At 42.7% G+C, this 14,832-nt stretch overlaps 1 protein-coding gene across 1 annotated transcript in view; it reads right to left on the bottom strand.

Moving 5' to 3' along the window:
* Window positions 1-1,135: 1,135 nt before the first annotated feature.
* The window catches only part of STAB2 (stabilin 2), a 119,567-nt gene continuing 105,870 nt past the window's right edge, over window positions 1,136-14,832 (bottom strand). The window contains exons 63-69 of the mRNA XM_054988859.1: window positions 13,890-13,996; window positions 11,789-11,908; window positions 10,645-10,803; window positions 8,281-8,391; window positions 4,470-4,598; window positions 2,380-2,496; window positions 1,136-1,702 (exon numbers count right to left, since the gene is read on the bottom strand). Of these exons, the coding sequence (XP_054844834.1) occupies window positions 1,652-1,702; window positions 2,380-2,496; window positions 4,470-4,598; window positions 8,281-8,391; window positions 10,645-10,803; window positions 11,789-11,908; window positions 13,890-13,996 (794 nt within the window). The 3' untranslated portion in view covers window positions 1,136-1,651. The remainder of the gene's footprint in view (window positions 1,703-2,379; window positions 2,497-4,469; window positions 4,599-8,280; window positions 8,392-10,644; window positions 10,804-11,788; window positions 11,909-13,889; window positions 13,997-14,832) is intronic.

Raw genomic sequence — 14,832 nt, 5'->3', positions numbered from 1 at the left:
ACCAAAATAACACCCTGCAAGCTTTCAAGTTCTGCAGACTTCTTTCTCAGGCTGGATGCTGCAGAAAAGGGGGTGGGTGGGGCTTTCAAACCCCAACACACCCAGGGAGCACCAAATCCTTCCAGCTCAATGTGCTCCCAAGCCCTCATGGTCACATAACAATCACATGACTCAGCCCTGGGAAGGATATTTATGAAGTTATTTCTGACTTTATTTATTTTATTCAACTTATACTCCGCCCTTCCCGCAAGTGGGCTCAGGCGGCTTCCAACAAATATACTGTTAAAATACAATAAAAACCTTATTAACGCATTAAAATTCAGGCGCCATCAGACAGACTGGCTACTGTAAAATCATCATAAGCCCCAGCACCACCATGATGTAACTCAAGGGCGGCTGCAAAAGAAGGGTGTGGCGGTCAGGAGGGGGACAAAGCTGGCCCCTAGTCAAAGGCCCGATGGAACATCTCTGTCTTGCAGGCCCCATGGAACTGTAAAAGGTCCAGCAGGGCCCGGATCTCTATTGGGAGAGTGTTCCCCCGGGCCAGGGCCAGGGCAGAAAAAGCCCTGGCCCTAGTTGAAGCCAGCCGAATGTCCCTTGGGCCGGGGACCACCAGAAGCTGCTTATCCGCAAAGCACAAGGCCCTGCAGGGGATATAATGGGGGAGGGGGTCCCGTAGGTATGCAGGTCCCAGTCCGTGGAAGGCTTTAAATACTAAGACCGGTACCTTGAACTGGATCTGGAACTCAACCAGGAGCCAGTGCAGCTGGCACAACACAGGGCAGAATATGTGCCTTTAGGGCAAGCTAAAGTTTTCAAAGAATCCTCTTGCAGTTCCTTGTTAATTTATAATGGTAACTAAACTTTCCTGTTACTATTGATCTCCCCCTGCAGTAAGCAACCTGTAGAGGTGTGCTGGATCCCAGGCTATACAGGTATGTGAGTTGGAGTAGCAGTCTGCAATAACCTTGAACAAATACCCCAGAATTTTCTGCAACACATACTTTTGTGTCAGATGCAAGAGGGGTTACGGGGTAATATAAAAACAAGTTACCTGAAATGCAAAGCTCTTTCAGTATCACCATTTCCCCCATATTTAATAGTCTTTGTATACTATTTTGTAGCATATCCAAGATGATACACAAGTATATATTTTAATACCCTCTTGGAAAGAAGTACAGCAGTTAAAGCAACCTACATATGCGATGGTGGGGAGAAAAACAAAAATTAAATGTATTACTATCTGGTTCAATCAGTTTTCTTATAGGGACTTCAGTGTACAACAACATTTAAACTCATCCTCCAAATCTCTACATTGCCAAATCTGGGTCAAGCAATACTATGGCTTTTTAAGTTAAACATATTGTTAAACGTATAATTGTAATTAGTTCTGCACCATAGAATTTCATACTCAGTAGTCCATGCCCAAAAAATGAGGTAAGAAAGAATAGCAATCCCAAAGAACCATTTGAACTTGGGAAGAAAACAGGCACTGTATAATTAAGTGGCAAAATAAGTGTGAAAGCAAACAAAACACTGACTCGCATGAAAATTGCCTTTTCTGTATAGTTTTAAAATGCTGCCCATTGCTTTATACTTCACATTCAATTCCAGCTCAAACATACATCCTTTCTGATGGTAACTCAAGTCATCAAAATTCTGATGGGGGATTGCTGGTGGTCAACTCACATACATCAGAATCCTGGAAGGGGGAAAAAAAACAGGTACAGCAAATGTGGTCTGTTCATGTTACACGAGACAGAATAAGAAGCATGAGTCTGAATTGTTTGAAAGGCATAAAACAAAATAACATATTCCATGAGAAAGTAGCTAGTGGCTCCTGCATACATGATCCTTCAATGCCTGGACATTTAGGGTAGAGGACAGAAGAGCCTAGTGGTGGTGGGCCTAGAAGATAGGGCTTGCTTCTCAATCTGCAGAAGAGTCTCCTGCCATCAGACTCTGTGCAATATAGAGGGGAAGCTCTTATACCTTTGACTGCAGCTTCCAAAGGAGCTCACTTAGGTCCTTTCCACATCAATGGCCCATATCCAACCATGCAGTTCCAAAGCTGTAACTAAGCTAACCCAGGGCCAAAAATATACGGGATTAGCAAAGGGAGTCTTTGGAAGAGGGAGAAACAACTTCCAGCTCTTTCCTCCCTTCCACCAGAGACCTCAACTTAATCCTGCTGCTTAAACTGCTAGTGAGGATTGCAGATCACACTATTTAATAATGCAATTTGGTCAACTCAGGAAGCAATGGAAAATGGTGCCTGCCCTCATGTTATCTCCTGAATTGCGTACCACAGGTATTTGTGGGGTTTCCCCCACACACTTTACCAAAGTATTCTTAAATCAGAATGAGAAAAAAACTTACTGAAAATGGATCATAAGGAAGATCTGGTGGTGAAGTTATTGAGCTTTTGTAGTTAATGTTTGAAAAGTTTGCCGTCTGGGCTGTGTCCATCGTAGTTACATCGATATCATTTTTTTGCTGTTTTAAAAAGCAACATTTATTTATACTGCCTGGATGCATTGCAAGGAATTCAGAAATGCAATTATATTCGTGTGGTCATAGGGGATAAAAGAATACAGGCTTGCTCATTTTATTAATACTCTTCCATATTTAGTGAGTTCCAGTTAGTGTGCATTTCAAAAATTATTTTAATTACAAATCAGGTAGGGCACAATTATCATTTTCATGACAGACTGGGAATAGTATCATTTTGGAAAGTCACGATGATAAAAATTTCCCTTTTGATTCATATAGGCTGCCCATTATTTCTTATGGGGAAATATAATTGGCTTTCCAGAACAGATTTTTTAAAAAATGGAAAATTTTTTAGGAAATGTAGTTCTCATCTAAAAATGCTCATAAGTTTGAATAAATTTGGAAAAAGTGGGCTGATTTTACAGACCCTGAATAAGGTGTCCCCAAGCAAGTCTTGACACCAGAGGAAGAGTGCCCCAGCTGGTCTGCAGCACAGTAGCCCTTTAAAGTTAAAGGGCCACTATTTGAATGGGGAGTAAGGCTAGCCTCTGAATGCCGGGTCTACTGCCCATGATTTTTAGCATGCCCCTCTGGGCTGCAGTGCACCAGTCCTGTAACGTTTAAAGGGCCATTATTTTCAATGGTTGGTAGGCCTGGCCTCCTTTTTGTCTGTTTAAAAGTTTAAAGGGCCTGTGCGTCAGAGACAAGGTGGGGCATACTCCCGCCTCCTTCACTGCTCCTGCAGTTTTTCCATAAACAAACTGCAGCTGGCAGGCTTTGGAACAGCAGAAAACTTTCCTGATAATGGTTTCCAGTATTTCTGATATTTATCTGGAGGGAAATATCAGAAGTGGGAAAACATGGGAATGTCTTTCATTCTATTGCATATTTTCGATCTGATACCAGAAATATCAGACATTTTATAGGGTAAGCAATATCAAATCACACACTTTTAGTTCTGGTGCCTGTTTCTTTCTTTAGAGCAAGCAAAGTTCCAGTTTGGCATGCTGCGTGCCAATTTTGTCATGAACTTACTTTGCTTAGCACTTGCAGTCATATGCAAGGTGAGCTCTTGATTAATTTCAACAATTATCAGAGAGATAATTCAATGTCAAGTAGCTTTTGAGTGTGCAGGAGCTGCTTAGTCTATATGGCTATGTTGTTATACCTTTGGTTCTTGTTGTTCTAGTTGTTAAACCTCTGAACGGCTTGCTACTATTCAAATTACATATATGCAGGGTATAGTACCAGTGATCTGCTCAAATACACACACACAAACATCATGGAGATATACTTCTATGGACATCCAGAAACAGATGGGGAAGCAGACTAATTATACGGAACAGGTACATCTAAACAGCAAGTCTCCATTCAAATATTTCTTTACAAAGAGTTATGTCTTTTGGACAATGGAAGTAGGGACTGCTGCTAAAAAGCAATGTCATTGGTGACCTAATTATGCTTCTCCCTCTGACTACTTATGCACCTACACCCTATTCCAAAAAATAACCTCTAACCCCTGTAAAAGGGGGGGGGTATCCCTGAAGAATGACAATTGTAAAAACTCAACTAACAATTTTAGGTAGGCATCTCTTCACAATACAGAGAGTGAACCACCAAGGAGAGGTGCCAAAAAACCAGGGGCCTAATGCTAAAGGAGCCATGGCATTCTGGGAAATCCCTGAAATATGCATAGCTACTCAGCTAGCCAGTTGTGTCCATTAGGTGTTTTTGGCCCAGTTTACCATGGTGTGAAGCCATGGTTTTGCTCTTTGTGATCTAAAGAGAGAGATGCCTAGGATCACAGCCTCTTGTATGAGCAAAAATTGAACATCTATAGTAATAACACCCCCACAGACAGACACACACACTTCTGAGCAGTTACTTAAAAATCTATATAGAAGTCCATGCAAAGTAGTCACTTCATTGCAGTTTCCTCTTTGACACTCAGTTCCAAATTTGCATCTGTTTCATACCTTGAAACGCTGAAAGCGAATATCTCCTTGCTTGAATCTGAGGTATGCGTACCCAACAAGAGCAATGATTCCGATGAGTAAGAGGACCGCAAAGAATATTCCTGTTCCAACTCCAAGATGTAAGAATGCCTGAGCGGAGGCAGTGAAGGCAAATGAGTATGATAGGAAGCAATTAAACTTTAGGTGATAAATTCTTTGAATATATCTAGTCTATTGCAGCAAAAGCAAGGCCGTTTCCTTACTGCCTTATTTTTGTGCTTGTATTGCGCCATTGCTTTCTTGCTTTCATGACGCAGTGTTCACATGCCAGGTCAAAGGTCTTGACTTTTGCGTCTGCGTCTGCATCACTCTTTCAGAAGTTCATATGCCTCTGAAAAAGTGCTATTGTGGGCAGTGGATGAGCTCACATCACAGCTGAGGAAAGTACAGTCACACCAATTTCTTGAGTTTTTAAAAACCCATATTCAGATTTGCACTGTATCACTGTTTCAATATGTTAGCTTGGAATTAGCTCTGCCCAAAGGAATCCTGTGATAGGTTGTTATTTGGCCACCAATTTCATTTAAATTGCTCGTTGCAGGCTCCCTTTCCCTCTGCTCTCCTGCTGCTGGTTAGCTTGGCAGCTCTGTTTCTTGTCTCGCTCCCTCTACCCTCGGCGTCTGGGCAAGCCAGGCTTGCCCCACAACACCCTGTTGCTGAGTGGTGGTGGGCTGTCTGCAGCAGTGGAGCTGTACAAAGGCTGCCTGGCCCAAGCTGCTTCCCTCCCCGCTGTACCGTTTGCTTGCAATTCGACAGAACAAGTAGGAGGAAGGGTTTGCCCACTTTTCTTCGTAGTAAACACTATTTTGAAACAGTGGCAGACTGGAGGGGGAAAAATCTTAAGTGAGTAGCTCTCCCCTTTGTTCAGGAGAAATCTGATGGCTCAGACTAATTAAAATCAAGTCATGAATTAAGCATCCATTTTTTTGTACTACAAATTGCAAGCTCTACACTTGTCCCTCCCTTGGTCTCCATTAAAAAACACCAGAGACATTGTTAAAAGGAGGGAGGGTGTGTGTGTTTTGTCTCTAGCTGCCGCTCTCTCTGTTTCATTGCCTCTATTCTGGACCTAAATTGCTTTTAACGGGAAATGCACTCAGTTCCTTTTAAGGGAGAGATTGCAATAACGCAATTAACATTTTTTTTTAAAAAAGGAGGGAAACTTTTGACAGTTCGCAGAGGCTTGCAGGATTCCAGTTTGTGGGTGGGAGCAACTGTTCTGAGGAAGCACCAACGGAGAATGGAGGAGTGGCTGACTGGGAATTAGGGTTGCCAGCTCCAAGTTGGAAAATTCCTGGAGATTTGGGGAGTGAAACCAGGAGAAACCTGGAGAAAGTGGGGTTTGGGGAGGGAAAAGACCTTGGCATGGCATAATTCCATAGCGTCCACCCCCCAAAGTGGCCATTTTCTCCAGGTGAACTGATCTCTGTGGCCTGGAGACCAGTTGTAATTCTGGGAGATCTCCAGCCACTACCTGGAGGCTGGCAACCCAACTGGGCATCCTCTGGAGAAGTGTTTCTAAGCATTTTCATTCATGCCAAAAATAGCGTTAAAAAAGTGTTTCGAAGCAGAAAAAGTGCGAAATCTACGTTCTCAGAGAAAGTGCAACAATAGGGAGGGTATCATGATCTGGCTGTGCCAGGAAGACCTAGCAAGGCCTCAGAAGCCTGTTAGCAGTGGGAGTAGGTCTGCCTACAATTCCCATGAACCCCAGGGCCATTTTGGCGCCCTTTTTGGCCAATCAGAACACAGGGGGCTGGTGCACTATAAGTCTGGGAGGAAAAAAGCCTGTGTTCTTCCTCCAAGGGAGCAGGCCAGAGGAGGTTTCTGCTAGGGAGAGAGGCCCTCATCCAGGTAGGGTGAGAAGACAGGCCTGGCAGACAGAGGGACAGGGAGTTCAGTCGTGCTAGGGCCTTTTGTTTATTTTGCTTTCACCCATCTATTGTTGCTAATGCACCTTGCTTCTTGTTTGCTTGATATTAACAGACCTCCTTGTAAATAAACTATTTTGTTTGTTGTTACTCTGCTGGGTCCTCATGCCTGTTTATTGGCCAAGCTATGGAGGTCAGAAGGGTTGGGAGGGTACTCTGGGCCTTCCCAAGGAACCCTAAATCCCAGAGCGGTGGCAGCATAACGTGGCTCACCCCACCAGAGACATCACAGAGGGTGTTGGGATTTGCACAGCTGGATTATGAGGACGTGTACTAATCTGAGTAAAGCGGCATAATAGTGATACTGTGCCACTAAAATAAGGACATGCGGAAATGGCCCAAGAGAGTGTCATAGGATATGTTAACCATCATGATACAAATTTTCCTAGGCCTATTTAATGTGTGATATGTAAAACCATCTTCTAAATTGGTGGGGTGTGTACAGAGAGAAAAAATTAGGATATAGTGGGGCCATAAGGCTCAGAAAATACACCAGCCATCAGTGGATGTGTCCAATGAATTGTTTTGCTTGACACAAAATAAGCAGAGATCTAGCCTGAGAGGGAATAACCTTCTTTCAATAAGCGGACAATTAGTGTAATAAATTAACCACCTGAGTTGGAACTGTGGCCCTGAGGGCTAGGATGATTGAATGGGGCAATTAGAGAGCAAATGGAAGCCATAGCACACTAGTGTTTCAGCCTGAACTACCTCACTTGTCCTGTCTTTAGCAACAAACTACTGCTGATCACGTTCCTTGACTGGAACTCCAGATGTGTAAGTTAGCCTGCTAAAAAGCAGCTGGTGGAAAGGAGGATATGCACTTGCATCACAGTACTGGATAAGCAACACTCTCACTCCAGTTTCGTTTTTCCAATTAAAAATGCTCCCCTGGCTGCTTTAAGACCCACTAGAGAAGAGAAACCCAATATGAATAATGGGAAGGGGAGCACTTTCAATTTGGGGGAATCGTCTAAGGACAAGTTAAACTCCACTTCCTTAGGACTGTAGCCTTGATCCATCTCAGGGCTCCAGAGTTGCCAACAGACTTGAAGGAAAAGGTCTTAATGGGATATTATTTACTGGATGATGTTAACCCTAGCTCTCCATGGCCCTGAAAATTACACATCTGCTGTTCTAGTCATGGAGCTCCAGAGTCAAGTGTGGTTTGGCCCTTAGATATGTTAACACATAACACTGGTGTTATGTATAACCCTTACAATTGACCAGTGACTTCTGCACTTCTGTTTGATCAGAAGCTGATAATCTCCCATGCATTGGTTCTATGGCATTTAGTATTACCACCGACACATCTATATACTACTTTTTTTTTGACACAGAAATACTTCTTAAGTGGCTCAAGGTAACCATGGAAGCAACCAAAGATGCAACAGAACAACCATCGCAATAATCATAAAAACTACATGGTTAATATAATTAATCACTAGCAAGCAATCTTCCAATAAGCCTCAAGTAAATGGCACAGCATAGTGCTCTTGTTACTTCTTATTCAAGAGGAGGGAAGGGTGCATCTGATGAGAGGCCATAACGTCTTGCTTTGCATGCAAGAGGCCCGGCCAAGAAGGGCAGGATTACATTTGACAGCGGGAAGCTTAATGTCACTATGAAACAGGCCTTAATGTGGTTGTGCATAGTCCTCTTGCACCAAAAACTGAAATGGCATCCCTGCAATAAACATTACAATCAGCTCCAGATGTGGAATCATAGTATCTGCTTCCAAATCGGGAGGAAGCAGAATTATTTATCTGTAGTTTTTCAGTGGATCAGCACCTGACTCAAAAATAAACAGGAATTTCTCAACAAAGAAAAGAAAGACTTACGGGGGGTAGAGGAGGAGCCTTCAGGGGGGCAGCAATGACATGGATGACCCCATTGGAAGCAACAATGTCCCACCCAAGGATAGCTTTTCCATCCACGTACCTTGTTGCCTTCTAAAAAGGAAGAAAAGACAGCCATAACAATGAATACCCAATGAGCACTTAACTGACCTTTTCTGAGACCTGATGACACAAGATATCCTACTGTCTTTTGAACTGTAAAGAGCAGTGGTGGGGGTGGGGATGGGGGTCCCTTCTTGTTTGGACTGGGGGCATGGCAGCGTAAAAAGCAGGTGAGATACAGCCCTTTCCCTGGAAATGGTTTTGCAATCTGAAATTCCATCCCCAGCTGTTATTTGGCACAAGGGAAAATATAGAGGTGCATGCCCATATGGCTCTCCCTAGAACAAAGTGGAATTATTGCCAGCCATAGCTGGCACCCTGGTAGGAGAATCTGGGGGGTGGAGAAAAGCTCTTCAGTATCACACCAATGCACAAGTCACTTCTGGAGTGAAACTAGAAGTGAGGTCATCACATTGGGATGATGCTGTAGGAATCATACCAAACTCTGGTTTCATGCTAGCAGTGATGTTGCACGTTAGGCTCAGCAGTGTGCTGAAGAGACACACACACACCCTGCATTTCCCCTGCTAGCCTGTCCAGCAGCTGTGTGGAATGGAGTGCCTAGGCTAAGCAATCTCTCTCTATAGCTGAAGACCTCAGCCTTCTAGCTGATTTCTCAGTGCTGCTAACACCTGTACATTCTTGGCTATAGAACTCATTCTTCTGTTTTGGTTGATATCAGCCCATGAAGGTTTCAGTTCTTCAGTTTATGCCAGAAGTAACTAGCTGGAGAAGGAATCTAGTCTCTTATGCCATGATTTAGTTTTATATACATTTAATTGCCTGTTGAGTGATTATTATTTTTTCCTATCTCAATAAGTAATTTGGCTTGCTCTTTCCTAAAACAGTTTGCTATTGCTGTTCTTGCAAATACTAAAGTTGCAGTATGTAACGTTTATTTATTTAGAAAATGTTTATGACACCTCTCAAGGGACCTGCCTGAGGTGACTTACAAAATAAAAATAATAAAAACAAAACATTAAATATATAAATTGAAATCCAGCATTAAAAACCTAGCCCAGCATACAAACACTGGCAATACAAACAGACTACTGACAGCTTAAAATAACAGTTTCCAGACTTAAAGAGTATTAAAAGATCAACCCATGAATTAAAAGCCTGGGTGAATGGAAACGTAGGTGCCAGGTGAGTTTCAAGGGGAAGGGCGTTCCATAAGTGAGGTGCCACTACTGGAAAAGCCCTGTCTCTGGTTCCTACTTGCTTTACTTCTGAAGGCAGGGGTGCAGAGAGCAGGGCTTGGGAGGAAGAGCTTAACTGGTAGGCTGGACAATATGGGAAGAGGCAGCCTTCAAGAACTCTGGCCCCAAGCCATTTAGGGCTTTAAATGAAATAACCAGCACTTTGAACGGGAAACAAATGGGCAGCCAGTGCAGATTTTTCAGCACTGGGATAATAGAATCCCTGTATTCTGCCCTAGCAATAGCTTAGCTGCTGCATTTTGGATGAGGTGAAGTTTCTAAACCATTTTACAAATTTAAGTTAAACTAAATTTGTTTAGATGTTTGGGCATGGTTTTTAAGGAAGAAGTGCTACCTTTTTGGCTCAAAACTGGAATTTGAAGCGAGGTGCTATCTCCCAGATAACTGGATTTCGCACTACGTTCTAGACCTAGGTGGCAGGAACCCATCAAGTTCAGTGTTACCTCCTATCTACAAGGGGAGAACTTGAATTAGACACCCAGTGTTCCAGTAGTACCTTTGACATCATTTTTCCCTGCCTTTGCCCCTTCTTAATATTTCGCAGCTGTTTTCACTCATTAAAATTTCTTCCTTCCACAGGTTGTGCGCTACTGTCTCTTCAGACCAAATAACTGTCTTGGGTTTTCCCTCACCAAAATATTGAAAATTGTAGTTTGGCACAGGTACTCCTAAATCTCTAGGAAATGTACCTAGACCCATCTTGATTCATGCAATTCCTGGGGCCAGTGTCCAGTTTTCACGGTATAAGTTCTGTGGGAACCCCTTCTCTCTGACTCATGCAGATAACAACTAGAACAAAATGGCTCCTCCCAGTTACACAAAGGATTGGTGCACACAATCTCCACTCCCCTTTTGTTGACGGGCATTACACATGCATGTGGAACACCAACCAAAACTAAGTTGTAATTGGCATAGTGTAAGAGGGGAGGCATGGCATTCCTTTACTCTTTGCAATGAGTGTTTATCTTGGGAAATATACAAATAAGGGATTTATCTGTGAACATGCAAACAAGTAAAAAATCACCTTTTTAGCAACCGAAGCCTGATATTCTTGGTTTTCACCATGCGTAATTAATAACTTTGTCCCTATTCTGGTTTGAAGGGTAGTTCCATTGGCTAAGTCTTCATAGAACAATATGCTCACATTGGACAAATGGTACTCAATGTCTCTTCCCGAAAGTGTCTGAACACAGCAAGCAATATAAAACAATATTATTTAAGTAAATTACCACATTTCACTACCAAAAGGAGTTTTTAGTTCTTGCATACTTAGCTTTATTTTTAAAGAGAAAGGGTAAAGCAGGAGGAGACATATGGTAAGGAAAATAAGGAAAAGGAGAGAGAAAAAATGGACATATAATTTTTAAAAAGCTGAACAAAGGACATCAAAAACGGAATCTGCGTCTGAAGTAAGTTGAAACAAAGTGGGGCTTGGATCTGAAAAGTTTGAAGATGATCGTACTTGGGTGAGTTGGAATTTTGAGAACTATGGATTTAAAACAGTAGTGCCATCTCAGAAATTCAGGGCAAGAGACAGGATCTTTTGAATATGATATATATACTGTTTGTATTCTGGTATCAGTCCTCTCCCATTGTCAAGGGATATAATGGCCACTAGCAAAAGGTAGCTTTAAAATGGGATTAGACAGTTTCAAGAGGAGAGGTCTATGAATGGCTACTAGCCACGTTGACTACAGGGTATGTCCACAAGCAGAGGGAGTGATCCTCTGGATAGAATGCAACACAAGGGGAATACATTGGTGCCTATCCCCTATTCGTTGCCCCTCCAAGGCAACTGATTAACCCCTATGCAATACAGGATGCTGACCAGATGGACCACTGGTTTCATTCAGCAGTGTTCTTATGTTCTTCCCCAAGCACATAAGTATAACTCTGAGCTACGGGCCTGCTATGTGCCCCCAAAATAGGTTGATCTCACTTGGATCCAAACTGAACTGACGGCAAAAGAGTTAGGAAGTAAGAGTTAGAGAGTAAGTTAGGAAGTAAGAGAGAGTAAGTAAAAGCTTACCATTTTCACAAAGTCCCACAAAGTCCCACCACACCTTCCACTGACTAACCTATTAAGTTTATGTCACCTCTTGGAGGCAGTATATGAAGCTGTTTCAGGCCAAGTTTATGGTGTGGTTTAAGCTCCCATGGTACTTTACCTCATTTTCCTTCAGTCCATCATTGTCTGGGACAAACAACGTAGCCTTAGTTGATAAACTTGTGAGGTATTTCAGGAATTCTTGACCTTTTTTTGAGGTATTTGAGTAAGTAAAGACCTCCTGTGAAGAAAAAGAATGCTGAAATGAAATACTTTTGCTGTGACAAAAGTTTTGCAAGCATATACAAGAGAACATGTGAATTTAATCTTCCTTTATATTCACAATTATCTGACAGAAGATGCAGTCAGTTCAAAAAAGTCAAAAGGTGCTAGAAATGAGGATGATTTATATTCAAAAGTTGATTTTAATACCAAGGACAATGCTCCTCACCATTTTTTTATTTGGACTTGTGTCCTAAATTTCAAATTTGGTTTCTATGACGGGAGTTGCTGGGGCACAAGATGGCTTTTGAGCAATCTGTATACTACTTGTTGAAATTCCTAAGCATAACAACAACAACAACAACAACATTCGATTTATATACTGCCCTTCAGGACAACTTAATGCCCACTCAGAGTGGTTTACAAAGTATGTCATTATTATCCCCACAACAAAACACCCTGTGAGGTGGGTAGGGCTGAGAGAGCTCCAGAGAACTGTGACTAGTCCAACGTCACCCAGCTGGCTTCAAGTGGAGGAGTGAGGAGTCAAACCCGGCTCTCCAGATTAGAGTCCTGTGCTCTTAACCACTACACCAAAGTACCTCTCATTAGGAGTGTGCACCGGAAAAAGCTTCGGAAAAAAAATCTGAAGTGGCATGCCGCTTCAGATCCGGGTTTCGAAGTTGCTTCGATATGCTCCGTAAAGATTCAGAGCATACTGAAGTGATGGGGGAGGGGGGAGGGGGAGGCCCACCCCACCCTTAAACTCCCACCCCACCCTTAAACCCCATCCCCCCCTCTTACCTGGCCAGGCGGAGGGCTGGAGGCGGAGAAGGCCTTCTCTGTTGCCGCCGCCTGCTGGCATGGCCACGTAAACAGAAGGCCTTCCCCGCCACCATGCAGCTGTGGCCAACGCGGCCATCTGGCTGGCAGAGAGGGCCTTCCCTGCCACTGCCGCGCAGCTGCGGTCAGCATGGCCAGCTGGCCGGCAGAGAGAGCCTTTCCTGCCGCTGGAGGCTGGTGGGGAGGCAGGATGGCACACACCCCTATACAACAATTCTAATACACATGGAGGCAAATGTGGAAAATGTATCTGCAGTGTGCCTTGAAGGAACAGAAAACAACAGACAAATCCATGATTTTCTCCCAAGAGATGAGATTATTTTAAAAGGAATCTTTGGGCAACTAAATTGCAGAACACTAGGTAGTTTGCTTTGCTTATTGCAGAGCTAAGCTACAAGAGACAAATTACACAAGGATGTGCATGCGAAGGGAGCTGCAATGTTAGCCGGGAAGCTGGATTTTAAAAGAGATCGGAAGGCTTTGTCAGTTTCCCCTCTCTACAGAGCCAGCAAAGATCACTCCTCAGAGGTATTGTCGAAGGCTTTCATGGCCGGAGAACTGTCACACTGAGAGATCTCTGTCTTTTGGTGCTATACCTCTGAAGATGCCAGTCACAGCTGCTGGCGAAACGTCAAGAACTACAATGCCAAGACCACGGCTATACAGCCCGGAAAACCCACAACAACCATACTCCTTAGAGGGTTTGCTAGTTTCCTCTTTGCCTCCAGAAGGCTCTGTCAGTTTCACCTCCTCTTCTAGGATGCAAAGAGGAAATAAACAAAATAAACAAAGAAGCCATCTTTGAGGTCTCTGTAGAGAGGGGAAATTGACAGACCTTTCCGATCTCTTTTAAAACTCAGCTTCCCAGCTTACACTGTGACTCCCTTCACGTGAGCATCCTCATGTAATTCATTTCTTGTAGTTTAGCTCTCAGTCACAAGGGCAAGACTGGGCCTTTCTTATGAACCATCAGCAATGGGATACAGCAAAAATGGGGCTAAGATTCAGCTGGCAGCCACACAGGGAGGAAAACAGGAAGTTTAACTCTTCTTCCCCGGCATCGCTCTAGCTGGGCCAGTACTGTCAGTCCCATTACATTTGTATATATCTGTATAGGACAGCTATTTCCAATCAAAGTGTCTGTTTCTATTACTTACCGAGACAAAGTTTGTAAAAGTTGAGATAGACACGAGGACTTGAAGTAGGTTCCCAGTACATGTAAATCCATCACCCACATAGCCAATTTTGCAAGTGCAATTAACGTCTACAAAATCCAAGCATAAGGAATATAAATAGCAAGTTGAGCTGGGACATTAGTATCTAGAGTGCAATCTATGACAGCTTCGTGGAATACTGTTTTGCAAAAAATGTAATTTGTAAACCGCTCTGAGTGGGTGTTAAGTCATCCTGAAGGGTGGTATATAAATTGAATGTTGTTATTATGTTAAAAAAGAATAAAAACTTTTTAATACTAGTGTTTACTCTGGAAGAGACAGCAATTGTTCATTAGTTTTTATGGGGACTTCAGATGACTTTGCCAAAGTGTTGCATTCCAATGTTTTCCCTTGTTGTCCTCCCATCTTTTCCCCAAACTGATTCAGGGAGGTTTTTTTCACAGATTAAAATGCAACTGCTGCACCAGACCATTCAGTCTGAAAGGGCAATGCACTGCTGAGGTTTATTTATGTGCTTCACTAATTTAATAACAATAATGACAATGATAATAACTGCAATTATATATCTCTTTTCTAGACAAGTTAATTACTTTCTGTTCACTCTTGGTGGCTCCAGGGAGGAATTAATGGGCAATATTTTCGGCTGCAAAGATCGTTATAATTAAAGATTGATTTAGGAATGCTAGAGTAATTGTGAATGAACAGAAAGTAGTTAATTAGACATGTAAAAGAAACATTTGTAAAACAGAGCAAATTTAAATAATGGAATGTTGAATAGATAGTGCCAATTTTTATGAGGACTATAATGCTATTTTTTTGCAACTAATGATGTAACACAAAAATGCCCTAGTGTGGAGGCAGCAATGGACTTTTCTCTATAAACAAGGGCTTATTGGGAAAGGGTCCTAGCTCAATTATATAGGAT

Source organism: Eublepharis macularius, chromosome 9 (genome assembly GCF_028583425.1).
Source record: "Eublepharis macularius isolate TG4126 chromosome 9, MPM_Emac_v1.0, whole genome shotgun sequence".
NCBI classification, from domain to species: Eukaryota; Metazoa; Chordata; class Lepidosauria; order Squamata; family Eublepharidae; genus Eublepharis; species Eublepharis macularius.
Note: the sequence above shows the minus strand (reverse complement) of the source record. Positions and strands in the feature narration are given on the sequence as shown.